The sequence below is a fragment of the Heptranchias perlo genome, chromosome 42 (genome assembly GCF_035084215.1).
Source record: "Heptranchias perlo isolate sHepPer1 chromosome 42, sHepPer1.hap1, whole genome shotgun sequence".
Lineage (NCBI taxonomy): Eukaryota > Metazoa > Chordata > Chondrichthyes > Hexanchiformes > Hexanchidae > Heptranchias > Heptranchias perlo.
The window spans coordinates 9245216-9263118 of NC_090366.1; the positions used below are offsets into that span (position 1 = coordinate 9245216).

General features: G+C 57.2%; 1 protein-coding gene across 5 annotated transcripts in view; it reads right to left on the reverse strand.

Moving 5' to 3' along the window:
- Positions 1–395: 395 nt before the first annotated feature.
- lipeb (lipase, hormone-sensitive b) overlaps positions 396–17903 on the reverse strand; it is a 146969-nt gene continuing 129461 nt past the window's right edge. For all 5 annotated transcript variants that reach the window (XM_067975239.1, XM_067975235.1, XM_067975237.1 and 2 more), the window contains one exon: positions 396–1622. In XM_067975239.1, coding sequence (XP_067831340.1) covers positions 1302–1622 — 321 coding nt within the window. In that variant the 3' untranslated portion in view covers positions 396–1301. The remainder of the gene's footprint in view (positions 1623–17903) is intronic.

A 17903-nucleotide genomic window follows, 5' to 3' on the forward strand; every position in this document is an offset into this window, starting at 1 on the left:
TGAGGGGGGGGTTCCCCCGGGTGTCACACGGTGAGGGGGGGTTCCCCCGGGTGTCACACGGTGAGGGGGGGTTCCCCCGGGTGTCACACGGTGAGGGGGGGTTCCCCCGGGTGTCACACGGTGAGGGGGTACTGCAGAGAGGCAGGAAACTATCCCGTTTGTCTGGTTTATGGTGGAGGAACTGGAACAAACTCAGGGAGGCGACATCTGGAATCACCAGGACACTGTCCTGATTCCCAGAAGGGGTGCGGAGAAATGGTGGGTGGGGGAGGGAGTGGGCTGGAGGGAAACGTCGCCGAGGGTATGGGGGAACGCCACGTGAAGCTGGCACCAGACGGCAAACTGAACGGAAGGCGGGGGCAGGTACAGAATAAATACATAATCTGTGGCAGCGATTGAACAGACAGCAAAAACAATCCTTTAAAATAATATATAGACAAATAAAAACAAAAGTCCAACACACAGATACTCACAGACAGTGATGCACACAGGCACTGGCACACACAGACAGACACACAGACAGACGCACAGACAGAGACTCATACAAAGGCAGCAGTCCGAACAATTTGGAGAAGTAAATTGCGCCCTCCCTGCGCTGGCAGAGAAGGCGCTGTGCTTTGGTCTCCATAAGTTTCAGAGCTCACACTTGTGCAAAGGCCCCACACGCTGTCCCCCGTCCTCCGCAGGGTGTGACGGTCACACGCTCCCCTCGCACACTGGGGCTCGCGCTTGTGCAAAGGCCCCACATGCTGTCCCCCCGTCCTCCACAGGGTGCACAGTCCCCTCGTGCAACAGAGCTCACGCTCGTGCAAAGGCGCGTGCGGCGGACGTGCCCGGATGGGTTGGACGTGCCCGCGCACCCCTGGCGCTCGCAGCCCACACGCTGAGGGTGGGTTGCGTGCAAAGAGTGTGGGTGTGCGATTACACGCTCTGCCTGCGGGGCACGTGCACACTCGCTGGCTGGTTGGCAGGTGAGGCGGATCCGGAGGGAGGCCGTGCTGGTGGGATCTGGACCTTCTCTTTCGCGCGTCCCCGTAAGGTCGGGGGGGACCGATGGGTGGAGGGGCGATGGCAGTTGACTAAGTAGAGATGGGGATCAGGAGAAGTCTGTACAGAAGCCCCCCCTCCCCCCCAATCCAGGGGAACCCCGTTAATGGTCGCAGCCCATTCGACGGGTTTAGTCTGAGGGTGAGGGCGGAAAAAGTAGATAGAAAGTTCTCTGCAGTCCACACACCCGTGGATAGACATCCCACGACTGTCCACTTGTGCACGAGGAGAGGGCACACGCAGGATGGGAGGGTCTAGGCCCCAATTTCTCTGTTCGAGACCATGGTCACGTCCTCGGGCTGGCTGACCTCGGGCACTGGCGGTGGCTTCACTCCGACCCGTTCCAGCTTGCGGTGTTTCCGTGTCTGGATGGGGGCCGGCCGGCCCTGCAGGACCTCCCGGATCTTCTCCACGCAGATGTGGGAGGCTTCCTTGGTCTCCCGGGAGAGGTTGGAGAGGCTGAGGAAGCCGTGAGGGAGGTCCTCAATCACTCGCAGGGTCACTGGCTGTCCCAGGTTTCGCAGCCGCTTCCCGAACATCACCGAGTCGTCCAGCATGGGGTCCAGGGCACAGGCCTGGGGGGGGGGGGGGGTGGGGGGGGAGCAGGAGAACAATCAGCACATGTCCCACACCGCAATCCAATCCCCATCCCCATCCCACACCGCAATCCAATCCCCATCCCCATCCCACACCGCAATCCAATCGCAATCCCCATCCCACACCGCAATCCAATCCCCATCCCCATCCCACACCGCAATCCAATCCCAATCCCCATCCCACACCGCAATCCAATCCCAATCCCCATCCCACACCGTAATCCAATCCCCATCCCCATCCCACACCGCAATCCAATCCCAATCCCCATCCCACACCGCAATCCAATCCCAATCCCCATCCCACACCGCAATCCAATCCCAATCCCCATCCCACACCGCAATCCAATCCCAATCCCCATCCCACACCGCAATCCAATCCTAATCCCCATCCCACACCGCAATCCAATCCCAATCCCCATCCCACACCGCAATCCAATCCCAATCCCCATCCCACACCGCAATCCAATCCCAATCCCCATCCCACACCGCAATCCAATCCCAATCCCCATCCCAGATTGCAATCCAATCCCAATCCCCATCCCACACCGCAATCCAATCCCAATCCCCATCCCACACCGCAATCCAATCCCAATCCCCATCCCACACCGCAATCCAATCCCAATCCCCATCCCACACCGCAATCCAATCCCAATCCCCATCCCACACCGCAATCCAATCCCAATCCCCATCCCACACCGCAATCCAATCCCAGGTCCCCATCCCACACCGCAATCCAATCCCAGGTCCCCATCCCACACCGCAATCCAATCCCAGGTCCCCATCCCACACCGCAATCCAATCCCAATCCCCATCCCACACCGCAATCCAATCCCAATCCCCATCCCACACCGCAATCCAATCCCAATCCCCATCCCACACCGCAATCCAATCCCAGGTCCCCATCCCACACCGCAATCCAATCCCAATCCCCATCCCACACCGCAATCCAATCCCAATCCCCATCCCACACCGCAATCCAATCCCAATCCCCATTCCACACCGCAATCCAATCCCATATCCCCATCCCACACCGCAATCCAATCCCAATCCCCATTCCACACCGCAATCCAATCCCATATCCCCATCCCACACCGCAATCCAATCCCAATCCCCATCCCACACCGCAATCCAATCCCCATCCCCATCCCACACCGCAATCCAATCCCAATCCCCATCCCACACCGCAATCCAATCCCAATCCCCATCCCACACCGCAATCCAATCCCAGGTCCCCATCCCACACCGCAATCCAATCCCAATCCCCATCCCACACCGCAATCCAATCCCCATCCCCATCCCAGATCGCAATCCAATCCCAATCCCCATCCCAGATCGCAATCCAATCCCAATCCCCATCCCACACCGCAATCCAATCCCAATCCCCATCCCACACCGCAATCCAATCCCAATCCCCATCCCACACCGCAATCCAATCCCAATCCCCATCCCAGATCGCAATCCAATCCCAATCCCCATCCCACACCGCAATCCAATCCCAATCCCCATCCCACACCGCAATCCAATCCCAATCCCCATCCCACACCGCAATCCAATCCCAATCCCCATCCCACACTGCAATCCAATCCCAATCCCCATCCCACACCGCAATCCAATCCCAATCCACATCCCACACCGCAATCCAATCCCAATCCCCATCCCAGATCGCAATCCAATCCCAATCCCCATCCCACACCGCAATCCAATCCCAATCCCCATCCCACACCGCAATCCAATCCCAATCCCCATCCCACACCGCAATCCAATCCCAATCCCCATCCCAGATCGCAATCCAATCCCAATCCCCATCCCACACCGCAATCCAATCCCAATCCCCATCCCACACCGCAATCCAATCCCAATCCCCATCCCACACCGCAATCCAATCCCAGGTCCCCATCCCACACCGCAATCCAATCCCAATCCCCATCCCACACCGCAATCCAATCCCAATCCCCATCCCACACTGCAATCCAATCCCAATCCCCATCCCAGATCGCAATCCAATCCCAATTCCACACCGCAATCCAATCCCACGTCCCAATCCCCAATCGGAAACCCAATCACACACCACAATCCAATCAACAATCCCAATCCCAAACCATAATACAAACGCCAATCCAAATCCCAAACCACAATTTGAGTGTGTCAATATTTACAGGGGGTCCCCGGGAGTGTGTCAGTATTTACAGGGGGTCCCCAGGAGTGTGTCAGAATTTACAGGGGTCCCCGGGAGTGTGTCAGTATTTACAGGGGGTCCCTGGGAGTGTGTCAGTATTTCCAGGGGTCCCCAGGAGTGTGTCAGAATTTACAGGGGTCCCCGGGAGTGTGTCAGTATTTACAGGGGTCCCCGGGAGTGTGTCAGTATTTACAGGGGGTCCATGGGAGTGTGTCCGTATTTACAGGGGGTCCCCGGGAGTGTGTCAGTATTAACAGAGAGTCCCCGGGAGTGTGTCAGTATTTACAGGGGGTCCCCGGGAGTGTGTCAGTATTTACAAGGGGTCCCCGGGACAGTGTCAGTATTTACAGGGGGTCCCTGGGAGTGTGTCAGTGTTCACAGGGGGTCCCCGGGGTAGGTGTCAGCATTTACAGGGGGTCCCCGGGAGTGTGTCAGTATTTACAGGGGGTCCCCGGGAGTGTGTCAGTATTGACAGGGGGTCCCCAGGAGTGTGTCAGTATTTACAGGGGATCCGTGGGAGTGTGTCAGTATTTACAGGGGGTCCCCGGGAGTGTGTGTCAGTATTTACAGGGGGTCCCCGGGAGTGTGTCAGTATTTACAGGGGTCCCCGGGAGTGTGTCAGTATTTACAGGGGGTCCCCGGGAGTGTGTCAGTATTTGCAGGGGGTCCCCGGGAGTGTGTCAGTTTTTAAAGGGGTCCCCGTGAGTGTGTCAGTATGTACAGGGGGTCCCCAGGAGTGCGCCAGTATTTACAGGGGGTCCCCGGGAGTGTGTCAGTATTTACAGGGGGTCCCCGGGAGTGTGTCAGTATTTACAGGGGGTCCCCAGGAGTGCGCCAGTACTTACAGGGTGTCCCCAGGAGTGTGTCAGTATTTACAGGGGGTCCCCGGGAGTGTGTCAGTATTTACAGGGTGTCCCCGGGAGTGTGTCAGTATTTACAGGGGGTCCCCGGGAGTGTGTCAGTATTTACAGGGGTCCCCGGGAGTGTGTCAGTATTTACAGGAGGTCCCTGGGAGTGTGTCAGTATTTACAGGCGGTCCCCGGGAGTGTTTCAGTATTTACAGGAGGTCCCCGGGAGTGTGTCAGTATTTACAGGCGGTCCCCGGGAGTGTTTCAGTATTTACAGGGGGTCCCCGGGAGTGTGTCAGTATTTACAGGGGTCCCCGGGAGTGTATCAATATTATCAGGGGGTCCCTAGGAGTGCGCCAGTATTTACAGGGGTCCCCGGGGTGGGTGTCAGCATTTACAGGGGGTCCCCGGGAGTGTGTCAGTATTTACAGGGGGTCCCCGGGAGTGTGTCAGTATTTACAGGGGGTCTCCGGGAGTGTGTCAGTATTTACAGGGGGTCCTCGGGAGTGTGTCAGTATTTACAGGGGATCCCTGGGAGTGTGTCAGTATTTACAGGGGGTCCCCGGGAGTGTGTGTCAGTATTTACAGGGGGTCCCCGGGAGTGTGTCAGTATTTACAGGGGGTCCCCGGGAGTGTGCCAGTATTTACAGGGGTCCCCGGGAGTGTGTCAGTATTTACAGGGGGTCCCCGGGAGTGTGTCAGTATTTACAGGGGGTCCCCGGGAGTGTGTCAGTATTTACAGGGGGTCCCCGGGAGTGTGTCAGTATTTACAGGGGTCCCCGGGAGTGTGTCAGTATTTACAGGGGGTCCCCGGGAGTGAGTCAGTATTTACAGGGGGTCCCGGGGTGGGTGTCAGTATTTACAGGGGTCCCCGGGAGTGTGTCAGTATTTACACGGGGTCCCCGGGAGTGTGTCAGTATTTACAGGGGGTCCCCGGGAGTGTGTCAGTATTTACAGGGGGTCCCCGGGAGTGTGTCAGTATTTACAGGGGGTCCCGGGGTGGGTGTCAGTATTGACAGGGGGTCCCCGGGAGTGTGTCAGTATTCACAGGGGATCCCCGGGAGTGTGTCAGTATTCACAGGGGGTCCCCGGGAGTGTGTCAGTATTCACAGGGGATCCCCGGGAGTGTGTCAGTATTTACAGGGGGACCCCAGGAGTGTGTCAGTATTCACAGGGGATCCCCGGGAGTGTGTCAGTATTCACAGGGGGTCCCCGGGAGTGTGTCAGTATTTAAAGGGGGTCCCTGGGAGTGTGTCAGTATTTACAGGGGGTCCCCAGGAGTGTGTCAGTATTGACAGGGGGTCCCCGGGAGTGTGTCAGTATTTACAGGGGGTTCCCGGGAGTGTGTCAGTATTTACAGGTGTACCTGGGAGTGTGTCAGTATTCACAGGGGGTCACCGGGAGTGTGTCAGTATTTACAGGGGTCCATGGGAGTGTGTCAGTATTTACAGGGGTCCCCCGGAGTGTGTCAGTATTTACAGGGGGTCCCCGGGAGTGTGTCAGTATTTACAGGGGGTCCCCGGTAGTGTGTCAGTATTTACAGGCGGTCCCCGGGAGTGTGTCAGAATTTACAGGGGTCCCCGGGAGTGTGTCAATATTTACAGGGGGTCAACTGGAGTGTGCCAGTATTTAGAGGGGGTCCCCGGGAGTGCGCCAGTATTTACAGGGGTCCCCGGGAGTGTGTCAGTATTTACAGGGGGTCCCCGGGAGTGTGTCAGTATTTACAGGGGGTCCCGGGGTGGGTGTCAGTATTTACAGGGGGTCCCCGGGAGTGTGTCAGTATTCACAGGGGATCCCCGGGAGTGTGTCAGTATTCACAGGGGGTCCCCGGGAGTGTGTCAGTATTCACAGGGGATCCCCGGGAGTGTGTCAGTATTCACAGGGGGTCCCCGGGAGTGTGTCAGTATTTAAAGGGGGTCCACTGGGAGTGTGTCAGTATTTACAGGGGGTCCCCAGGAGTGTGTCAGAATTTACAGGGGTCCACGGGAGTGTGTCAATATTTACAGGGGGTCCACTGGAGTGTGCCAGTATTTAGAGGGGGTCCCCGGGAGTGCGCCAGTATTTACAGGGGTCCCCGGGAGTGTGTCAGTATTGACAGGGGTCCCCGGGAGTGTGTCAGTATTTACAGGGGTCCCCGGGAGTGTGTCAGTATTTACAGGGGTCCCCGGGTTTGTGTCAGTATTTACAGGGGGTCCATGGGAGTGTGTCCGTATTTACAGGGGGTCCCCGGGAGTGTGTCAGTATTAACAGAGAGTCCCCGGGAGTGTGTCAGTATTTACAGGGGGTCCCCGGGAGTGTGTCAGTATTTACAAGGGGTCCCCGGGACAGTGTCAGTATTTACAGGGGGTCCCTGGGAGTGTGTCAGTGTTCACAGGGGGTCCCCGGGGTGGGTGTCAGCATTTACAGGGGGTCCCCGGGAGTGTGTCAGTATTTACAGGGGGTCCCCGGGAGTGTGTCAGTATTGACAGGGGGTCCCCAGGAGTGTGTCAGTATTTACAGGGGATCCGTGGGAGTGTGTCAGTATTTACAGGGGGTCCCCGGGAGTGTGTGTCAGTATTTACAGGGGGTCCCCGGGAGTGTGTCAGTATTTACAGGGGTCCCCGGGAGTGTGTCAGTATTTACAGGGGGTCCCCGGGAGTGTGTCAGTATTTGCAGGGGGTCCCCGGGAGTGTGTCAGTTTTTAAAGGGGTCCCCGTGAGTGTGTCAGTATTTACAGGGGGTCCCCAGGAGTGCGCCAGTATTTACAGGGGGTCCCCGGGAGTGTGTCAGTATTTACAGGGGATCCCCGGGAGTGTGTCAGTATTTACAGGGGGTCCCCAGGAGTGCGCCAGTACTTACAGGGTGTCCCCAGGAGTGTGTCAGTATTTACAGGGGGTCCCCGGGAGTGTGTCAGTATTTACAGGGTGTCCCCGGGAGTGTGTCAGTATTTACAGGGGTCCCCGGGAGTGTGTCAGTATTTACAGGAGGTCCCTGGGAGTGTGTCAGTATTTACAGACGGTCCCCGGGAGTGTTTCAGTATTTACAGGAGGTCCCCGGGAGTGTGTCAGTATTTACAGGCGGTCCCCGGGAGTGTTTCAGTATTTACAGGGGGTCCCCGGGAGTGTGTCAGTATTTACAGGGGTCCCCGGGAGTGTATCAATATTATCAGGGGGTCCCTAGGAGTGCGCCAGTATTTACAGGGGTCCCCGGGGTGGGTGTCAGCATTTACAGGGGGTCCCCGGGAGTGTGTCAGTATTTACAGGGGGTCCCCGGGAGTGTGTCAGTATTTACAGGGGGTCTCCGGGAGTGTGTCAGTATTTACAGGGGGTCCTCGGGAGTGTGTCAGTATTTACAGGGGATCCCTGGGAGTGTGTCAGTATTTACAGGGGGTCCCCGGGAGTGTGTCAGTATTTACAGGGGGTCCCCGGGAGTGTGCCAGTATTTACAGGGGTCCCCGGGAGTGTGTCAGTATTTACAGGGGGTCCCCGGGAGTGTGTCAGTATTTACAGGGGGTCCCCGGGAGTGTGTCAGTATTTACAGGGGGTCCCCGGGAGTGTGTCAGTATTTACAGGGGTCCCCGGGAGTGTGTCAGTATTTACAGGGGGTCCCCGGGAGTGTGTCAGTATTTACAGGGGGTCCCGGGGTGGGTGTCAGTATTTACAGGGGTCCCCGGGAGTGTGTCAGTATTTACAGGGGGTCCCCGGGAGTGTGTCAGTATTTACAGGGGGTCCCCGGGAGTGTGTCAGTATTTACAGGGGGTCCCCGGGAGTGTGTCAGTATTTACAGGGGTCCCCGGGAGTGTGTCAGTATTTACAGGGGGTCCCCGGGAGTGTGTCAGTATTTACAGGGGGTCCCGGGGTGGGTGTCAGTATTTACAGGGGGTCCCCGGGAGTGTGTCAGTATTCACAGGGGATCCCCGGGAGTGTGTCAGTATTCACAGGGGGTCCCCGGGAGTGTGTCAGTATTCACAGGGGATCCCCGGGAGTGTGTCAGTATTTACAGGGGGACCCCAGGAGTGTGTCAGTATTCACAGGGGATCCCCGGGAGTGTGTCAGTATTCACAGGGGGTCCCCGGGAGTGTGTCAGTATTTAAAGGGGGTCCCTGGGAGTGTGTCAGTATTTACAGGGGGTCCCCAGGAGTGTGTCAGTATTGACAGGGGGTCCCCGGGAGTGTGTCAGTATTTACAGGGGGTTCCCGGGAGTGTGTCAGTATTTACAGGTGTACCTGGGAGTGTGTCAGTATTCACAGGGGGTCACCGGGAGTGTGTCAGTATTTACAGGGGTCCATGGGAGTGTGTCAGTATTTACAGGGGTCCCCCGGAGTGTGTCAGTATTTACAGGGGGTCCCCGGGAGTGTGTCAGTATTTACAGGGGGTCCCCGGTAGTGTGTCAGTATTTACAGGCGGTCCCCGGGAGTGTGTCAGAATTTACAGGGGTCCCCGGGAGTGTGTCAATATTTACAGGGGGTCCACTGGAGTGTGCCAGTATTTAGAGGGGGTCCCCGGGAGTGCGCCAGTATTTACAGGGGTCCCCGGGAGTGTGTCAGTATTGACAGGGGTCCCCGGGAGTGTGTCAGTATTTACAGGGGTCCCCGGGAGTGTGTCAGTATTTAGAGGGGTCCCCGGGAGTGTGTCAGTATTTACAGGGGTTCCCCGGGAGTGTGTCAGTATTTACAGGGGGTCCCCGGGAGTGTGTCAGTATTAACAGAGAGTCCCCGGGAGTGTGTCAGTATTTACAGGGGGTCCCCGGGAGTGTGTCAGTATTTACAGGGGGTCCCGGGGTGGGTGTCAGTATTTACAGGGGGTCCCCGGGAGTGTGTCAGTATTCACAGGGGATCCCCGGGAGTGTGTCAGTATTCACAGGGGGTCCCCGGGAGTGTGTCAGTATTCACAGGGGATCCCCGGTAGTGTGTCAGTATTTACAGGGGGTCCCCAGGACTCTGTCAGTATTCACAGGGGATCCCCGGGAGTGTGTCAGTATTCACAGGGAGTCCCCGGGAGTGTGTCAGTATTTAAAGGGGGTCCCTGGGAGTGTGTCAGTATTTACAGGGGGTCCCCAGGAGTGTGTCAGTATTGACAGGGGGTCCCCGGGAGTGTGTCAGTATTTACAGGGGGTTCCCGGGAGTGTGTCAGTATTTACAGGGGTACCTGGGAGTGTGTCAGTATTTACAGGGGTACCTGGGAGTGTGTCAGTATTTACAGGGGATCCCCGGGAGTGTGTCAGTATTTACAGGGGGTCCCCGGGAGTGTATCAGTATTTACAGGGGGTTCCCGGGAGTGTGTCAGTATTTACAGGGGGGTCCCCGGGAGTGTGTCAGTATTCACAGGGGGTCACCGGGAGTGTGTCAGTATTTAGAGGGGTCCCCGGGAGTGTGTCAGTATTTACAGGGGGTCCCCGGGAGTGTGTCAGTATTTACAGGGTGTCCCCGGGAGTGTGTCAGTATTTACAGGGGGTCCCCGGGAGTGTGTCAGTATTTACAGGGGGTCCCTGGGAGTGTGTCAGCATTCACAGGGGTCCCCGGGAGTGTGTCAATATTCACAGGGGGTCCCCAGGAGTGCGCCAGTATTTACAGGGTGTCCCCGGGAGTGTGTCAGTATTTACAGGGGGTCCCCGGGAGTGTGTCAGTATTTACAGGGTGTCCCCAGGAGTGTGTCAGTATTTACAGGGGGTCCCCGGGAGTGTGTCAGTATTTACAGGGGTCCCCGGGAGTGTGTCAGTATTTACAGGAGGCCCCTGGGAGTGTGTCAGTATTTACAGGCGGTCCCCGGGAGTGTTTCAGGATTTACAGGGGGTCCACGGTAGTGTGTCAGTATTTACAGGCGGTCCCCGGGAGTGTGTCAGAATTTACAGGGGTCCCCGGGAGTGTGTCAATATTTACAGGGGGTCCACTGGAGCGTGCCAGTATTGAGAGGGGGTCCCCGGGAGTGCGCCAGTATTTACAGGGGTCCCCGGGAGTGTGTCAGTATTGACAGGGGTCCCCGGGAGTGTGTCAGTATTTACAGGGGTCCCCGGGAGTGTGTCAGTATTTACAGGGGTCCCCGGGAGTGTGTCAGTATTTACAGGGGGTCCCCGGGAGTGTGTCAGTATTTACAGGGGGTCCCCGGGAGTGTGTCAGTATTAACAGAGAGTCCCCGGGAGTGTGTCAGTATTTACAGGGCGTCCCCGGGAGTGTGTCAGTGTTCACAGGGGGTCCCCGGGGTGGGTGTCAGCATTTACAGGGGGTCCCCGGGAGAGTGTCAGTATTTACAGGGCGTCCCAGGGAGTGTGTCAGTATTGACAGGGGGTCCCCAGGAGTGTGTCAGTATTTACAGGGGATCCCTGGGAGTGTGTCAGTATTTACAGGGTGTCCCCGGGAGTGTGTGTCAGTATTTACAGGGGGTCCCCGGGAGTGTGTCAGTATTTACAGGGGTCCCCGGGAGTGTGTCAGTATTTAAAGGGGGTCCCTGGGAGTGTGTCAGTATTTACAGGGGGTCCCCAGGAGTGTGTCAGTATTGACAGGGGGTCCCCGGGAGTGTGTCAGTATTTACAGGGGGTTCCCGGGAGTGTGTCAGTATTTACAGGGGTACCTGGGAGTGTGTCAGTATTTACAGGGGTACCTGGGAGTGTGTCAGTATTTACAGGGGATCCCCGGGAGTGTGTCAGTATTTACAGGGGGTCCCCGGGAGTGTATCAGTATTTACAGGGGGTTCCCGGGAGTGTGTCAGTATTTACAGGGGGGTCCCCGGGAGTGTGTCAGTATTCACAGGGGGTCACCGGGAGTGTGTCAGTATTTAGAGGGGTCCCCGGGAGTGTGTCAGTATTTACAGGGGGTCCCCGGGAGTGTGTCAGTATTTACAGGGTGTCCCCGGGAGTGTGTCAGTATTTACAGGGGGTCCCCGGGAGTGTGTCAGTATTTACAGGGGGTCCCTGGGAGTGTGTCAGCATTCACAGGGGTCCCCGGGAGTGTGTCAATATTCACAGGGGGTCCCCAGGAGTGCGCCAGTATTTACAGGGTGTCCCCGGGAGTGTGTCAGTATTTACAGGGGGTCCCCGGGAGTGTGTCAGTATTTACAGGGTGTCCCCAGGAGTGTGTCAGTATTTACAGGGGGTCCCCGGGAGTGTGTCAGTATTTACAGGGGTCCCCGGGAGTGTGTCAGTATTTACAGGAGGCCCCTGGGAGTGTGTCAGTATTTACAGGCGGTCCCCGGGAGTGTTTCAGGATTTACAGGGGGTCCACGGTAGTGTGTCAGTATTTACAGGCGGTCCCCGGGAGTGTGTCAGAATTTACAGGGGTCCCCGGGAGTGTGTCAATATTTACAGGGGGTCCACTGGAGCGTGCCAGTATTGAGAGGGGGTCCCCGGGAGTGCGCCAGTATTTACAGGGGTCCCCGGGAGTGTGTCAGTATTGACAGGGGTCCCCGGGAGTGTGTCAGTATTTACAGGGGTCCCCGGGAGTGTGTCAGTATTTACAGGGGTCCCCGGGAGTGTGTCAGTATTTACAGGGGGTCCCCGGGAGTGTGTCAGTATTTACAGGGGGTCCCCGGGAGTGTGTCAGTATTAACAGAGAGTCCCCGGGAGTGTGTCAGTATTTACAGGGCGTCCCCGGGAGTGTGTCAGTGTTCACAGGGGGTCCCCGGGGTGGGTGTCAGCATTTACAGGGGGTCCCCGGGAGAGTGTCAGTATTTACAGGGCGTCCCAGGGAGTGTGTCAGTATTGACAGGGGGTCCCCAGGAGTGTGTCAGTATTTACAGGGGATCCCTGGGAGTGTGTCAGTATTTACAGGGTGTCCCCGGGAGTGTGTGTCAGTATTTACAGGGGGTCCCCGGGAGTGTGTCAGTATTTACAGGGGTCCCCGGGAGTGTGTCAGTATTTACAGGGGGTCCCCGGGAGTGTGTCAGTATTTACAGGGGGTCCCCGGGAGTGTGTCAGTATTTACAGGGGGTCCCCAGGAGTGCGCCAGTACTTACAGGGTGTCCCCAGGAGTGTGTCAGTATTTACAGGGTGTCCCCGGGAGTGTGTCAGTATTTACAGGGGTCCCCGGGAGTGTGTCAGTATTTACAGGAGGTCCCTGGGAGTGTGTCAGTATTTACAGGCAGTCCCCGGGAGTGTTTCAGTATTTACAGGAGGTCCCCGGGAGTGTGTCAGTATTTACAGGGGGTCCCCGGGAGTGTGTCAGTATTTACAGGGGTCCCCGGGAGTGTGTCAGTATTTACAGGGGGTCCCCGGGAGTGTGTCAGTATTTACAGGGGATCCCCGGGAGTGTATCAATATTATCAGGGGGTCCACTGGAGTGTGCCAGTATTTAGAAGGGGTCCCCGGGAGTGCGCCAGTATTTACAGGGGTCCCCGGGAGTGTGTCAGTATTTACAGGGGGTCCCCAGGAGTGCGCCAGTATTTACAGGGGGTCCCGGGGTGGGTGTCAGTATTTACAGGGGGTCCCCGGGAGTGTGTCAGTATTCACAGGGGATCCCCGGGAGTGTGTCAGTATTCACAGGGGGTCCCCGGGAGTGTGTCAGTATTCACAGGGGATCCCCGGGAGTGTGTCAGTATTTACAGGGGGTCCCCAGGAGTGTGTCAGTATTCACAGGGGGTCCCCCGGAGTGTGTCAGTATTTACAGGGGGTCCCCAGGAGTGCGCCAGTATTTACAGGGTGTCCCCGGGAGTGTGTCAGTATTTACAGGGGGTCCCCGGGAGTGTGTCAGTATTTACAGGGGGTCCCCGGGAGTGTGTCAGTATTTACAGGGGTCCCCGGGAGTGTGTCAGTATTTACAGGAGGTCCCTGGGAGTGTGTCAGTATTTACAGGCGGTCCCCGGGAGTGTTTCAGTATTTACAGGCGGTCCCCGGGAGTGTGTCAGAATTTACAGGGGTCCCCGGGAGTGTGTCAATATTTTCAGGGGGTCCACTGGAGTGTGTCTGTATTTACAGGGGTCCCCGGGAGTGTGTCATTATTTACAGGGGTCCCCGGCAGTGTGTCAGTATTTACAGGGGTCCCCGGGAGTGTGTCTGTATTTACAGGGGTCCCCGGGAGTGTGTCAGCATTTACAGGGGGTCCCCGGGAGTGTGTCAGTATTTACAGGGGGTCCCCGGGAGTGTGTCAGTATTTACAGGGGGTCTCCGGGAGTGTGTCAGTATTTACAGGGGATCCCTGGGAGTGTGTCAGTATTTACAGGGGGTCCCCGGGAGTGTGTGTCAGTATTTACAGGGGGTCCCCGGGAGTGTGTCAGTATTTACAGGGGGTCCCCGGGAGTGTGCCAGTATTTACAGGGGTCCCCGGGAGTGTGTCAGTATTTACAGGGGGTCCCTGGGAGTGTGTCAGTATTTACAGGGGGTCCCCGGGAGTGTGTCAGTATTTACAGGGGTCCCTGGGAGTGTGTCAGTATTTCCAGGGGGTCCCGGGGTGGGTGTCAGTATTTACAGGGGGTCCATGGGAGTGTGTCAGTTTTACAGGGGGTCCATGGGAGTGTGTCAGTATTTACAGTGGTTCCCCGGGAGTGTCCCAGTATTTACAGGGGGTCCCCGGGAGTGTGTCAGTTTTACAGGGGGTCCATGGGAGTGTGTCAGTATTTACAGGGGGTCCCCGGGAGCGTGTCAGTATTTATAGGGGGTCCCAGGAGTGTGTCGGTATTTATAAGGTGTCCCCAGGAGTTTGTCAGTATATACAGGGGGTCCCCGGGAGTGTGTCAGTATTTACAGGGGTCCCCGGAAGTGTGTCAGTATTGACAGGGGTCCCCGGGAGTGTGTCAGTATTTACAGGGGTCCCCGGGAATGTCTCAGTATTTACAGGGGTCCCCGGGAGTGTGTCAGTATTTACAGGGGGTCCCCGGGAGTGTGTCAGTATTTACAGGGGGTCCCCGGGAGTGTGTCAGTATTAACAGAGAGTCCCCGGGAGTGTGTCAGTATTTACAGGGCGTCCCCGGGAGTGTGTCAGTGTTCACAGGGGGTCCCCGGGGTGGGTGTCAGCATTTACAGGGGGTCCCCGGGAGAGTGTCAGTATTTACAGGGCGTCCCCGGGAGTGTGTCAGTATTGACAGGGGGTCCCCAGGAGTGTGTCAGTATTTCCAGGGGATCCCTGGGAGTGTGTCAGTATTTACAGGGGTCCCCGGGAGTGTGTCAGTATTTACAGGGGGTCCCCGGGAGTGTGTCAGTATTTACAGGGGGTCCCCGGGAGTGTGTCAGTATTTACAGGGGGTCCCCAGGAGTGCGCCAGTACTTACAGGGTGTCCCCAGGAGTGTGTCAGTATTTACAGGGTGTCCCCGGGAGTGTGTCAGTATTTACAGGGGTCCCCGGGAGTGTGTCAGTATTTACAGGAGGTCCCTGGGAGTGTGTCAGTATTTACAGGCGGTCCCCGGGAGTGTTTCAGTATTTACAGGAGGTCCCCGGGAGTGTGTCAGTATTTACAGGGGGTCCCCGGGAGTGTGTCAGTATTTACAGGGGTCCCCGGGAGTGTGTCAGTATTTACAGGGGGTCCCCGGGAGTGTGTCAGTATTTACAGGGGATCCCCGGGAGTGTATCAATATTATCAGGGGGTCCACTGGAGTGTGCCAGTATTTAGAAGGGGTCCCCGGGAGTGCGCCAGTATTTACAGGGGTCCCCGGGAGTGTGTCAGTATTTACAGGGGGTCCCCAGGAGTGCGCCAGTATTTACAGGGGGTCCCGGGGTGGGTGTCAGTATTTACAGGGGGTCCCCGGGAGTGTGTCAGTATTCACAGGGGATCCCCGGGAGTGTGTCAGTATTCACAGGGGGTCCCCGGGAGTGTGTCAGTATTCACAGGGGATCCCCGGGAGTGTGTCAGTATTTACAGGGGGTCCCCAGGAGTGTGTCAGTATTCACAGGGGGTCCCCCGGAGTGTGTCAGTATTTACAGGGGGTCCCCAGGAGTGCGCCAGTATTTACAGGGTGTCCCCGGGAGTGTGTCAGTATTTACAGGGGGTCCCCGGGAGTGTGTCAGTTTTACAGGGGGTCCATGGGAGTGTGTCAGTATTTACAGGGGGTCCCCGGGAGCTTGTCAGTATTTATAGGGGGTCCCAGGAGTGTGTCAGTATTTATAAGGTGTCCCCAGGAGTTTGTCAGTATATACAGGGGGTCCCCGGGAGTGTGTCAGTATTTACAGGGGTCCCCGGGAGTGTGTCAGTATTGACAGGGGTCCCCGGGAGTGTGTCAGTATTTACAGGGGTCCCCGGGAATGTCTCAGTATTTACAGGGGTCCCCGGGAGTGTGTCAGTATTTACAGGGGGTCCCCGGGAGTGTGTCAGTATTTACAGGGGGTCCCCGGGAGTGTGTCAGTATTAACAGAGAGTCCCCGGGAGTGTGTCAGTATTTACAGGGCGTCCCCGGGAGTGTGTCAGTGTTCACAGGGGGTCCCCGGGGTGGGTGTCAGCATTTACAGGGGGTCCCCGGGAGAGTGTCAGTATTTACAGGGCGTCCCCGGGAGTGTGTCAGTATTGACAGGGGGTCCCCAGGAGTGTGTCAGTATTTCCAGGGGATCCCTGGGAGTGTGTCAGTATTTACAGGGTGTCCCCGGGAGTGTGTGTCAGTATTTACAGGGGGTCCCCGGGAGTGTGTCAGTATTTACAGGGGTCCCCGGGAGTGTGTCAGTATTTACAGGGGGTCCCCGGGAGTGTGTCAGTATTTACAGGGGGTCCCCGGGAGTGTGTCAGTATTTACAGGGGGTCCCCAGGAGTGCGCCAGTACTTACAGGGTGTCCCCAGGAGTGTGTCAGTATTTACAGGGTGTCCCCGGGAGTGTGTCAGTATTTACAGGGGTCCCCGGGAGTGTGTCAGTATTTACAGGAGGTCCCTGGGAGTGTGTCAGTATTTACAGGCGGTCCCCGGGAGTGTTTCAGTATTTACAGGAGGTCCCCGGGAGTGTGTCAGTATTTACAGGGGGTCCCCGGGAGTGTGTCAGTATTTACAGGGGTCCCCGGGAGTGTGTCAGTATTTACAGGGGGTCCCCGGGAGTGTGTCAGTATTTACAGGGGATCCCCGGGAGTGTATCAATATTATCAGGGGGTCCACTGGAGTGTGCCAGTATTTAGAAGGGGTCCCCGGGAGTGCGCCAGTATTTACAGGGGTCCCCGGGAGTGTGTCAGTATTTACAGGGGGTCCCCAGGAGTGCGCCAGTATTTACAGGGGGTCCCGGGGTGGGTGTCAGTATTTACAGGGGGTCCCCGGGAGTGTGTCAGTATTCACAGGGGATCCCCGGGAGTGTGTCAGTATTCACAGGGGGTCCCCGGGAGTGTGTCAGTATTCACAGGGGATCCCCGGGAGTGTGTCAGTATTTACAGGGGGTCCCCAGGAGTGTGTCAGTATTCACAGGGGGTCCCCCGGAGTGTGTCAGTATTTACAGGGGGTCCCCAGGAGTGCGCCAGTATTTACAGGGTGTCCCCGGGAGTGTGTCAGTATTTACAGGGGGTCCCCGGGAGTGTGTCAGTATTTACAGGGGGTCCCCGGGAGTGTGTCAGTATTTACAGGGGTCCCCGGGAGTGTGTCAGTATTTACAGGAGGTCCCTGGGAGTGTGTCAGTATTTACAGGCGGTCCCCGGGAGTGTTTCAGTATTTACAGGCGGTCCCCGGGAGTGTGTCAGAATTTACAGGGGTCCCCGGGAGTGTGTCAATATTTTCAGGGGGTCCACTGGAGTGTGTCTGTATTTACAGGGGTCCCCGGGAGTGTGTCAGCATTTACAGGGGGTCCCCGGGAGTGTGTCAGTATTTACAGGGGGTCCCCGGGAGTGTGTCAGTATTTACAGGGGGTCTCCGGGAGTGTGTCAGTATTTACAGGGGTCCGCGGGAGTGTGTCATTATTTACAGGGGTCCCCGGGAGTGTGTCAGTATTTACAGGGGGTCCCCGGGAGTGCGCCAGTATTTACAGGGGTCCCCGGGAGTGTGTCAGTATTTACAGGGGTCCCCGGGAGTGTGTCATTATTTACAGGGGTCCCCGGCAGTGTGTCAGTATTTACAGGGGTCCCCGGGAGTGTGTCTGTATTTACAGGGGTCCCCGGGAGTGTGTCAGCATTTACAGGGGGTCCCCGGGAGTGTGTCAGTATTTACAGGGGGTCCCCGGGAGTGTGTCAGTATTTACAGGGGGTCTCCGGGAGTGTGTCAGTATTTACAGGGGATCCCTGGGAGTGTGTCAGTATTTACAGGGGGTCCCCGGGAGTGTGTGTCAGTATTTACAGGGGGTCCCCGGGAGTGTGTCAGTATTTACAGGGGGTCCCCGGGAGTGTGCCAGTATTTACAGGGGTCCCCGGGAGTGTGTCAGTATTTACAGGGGGTCCCTGGG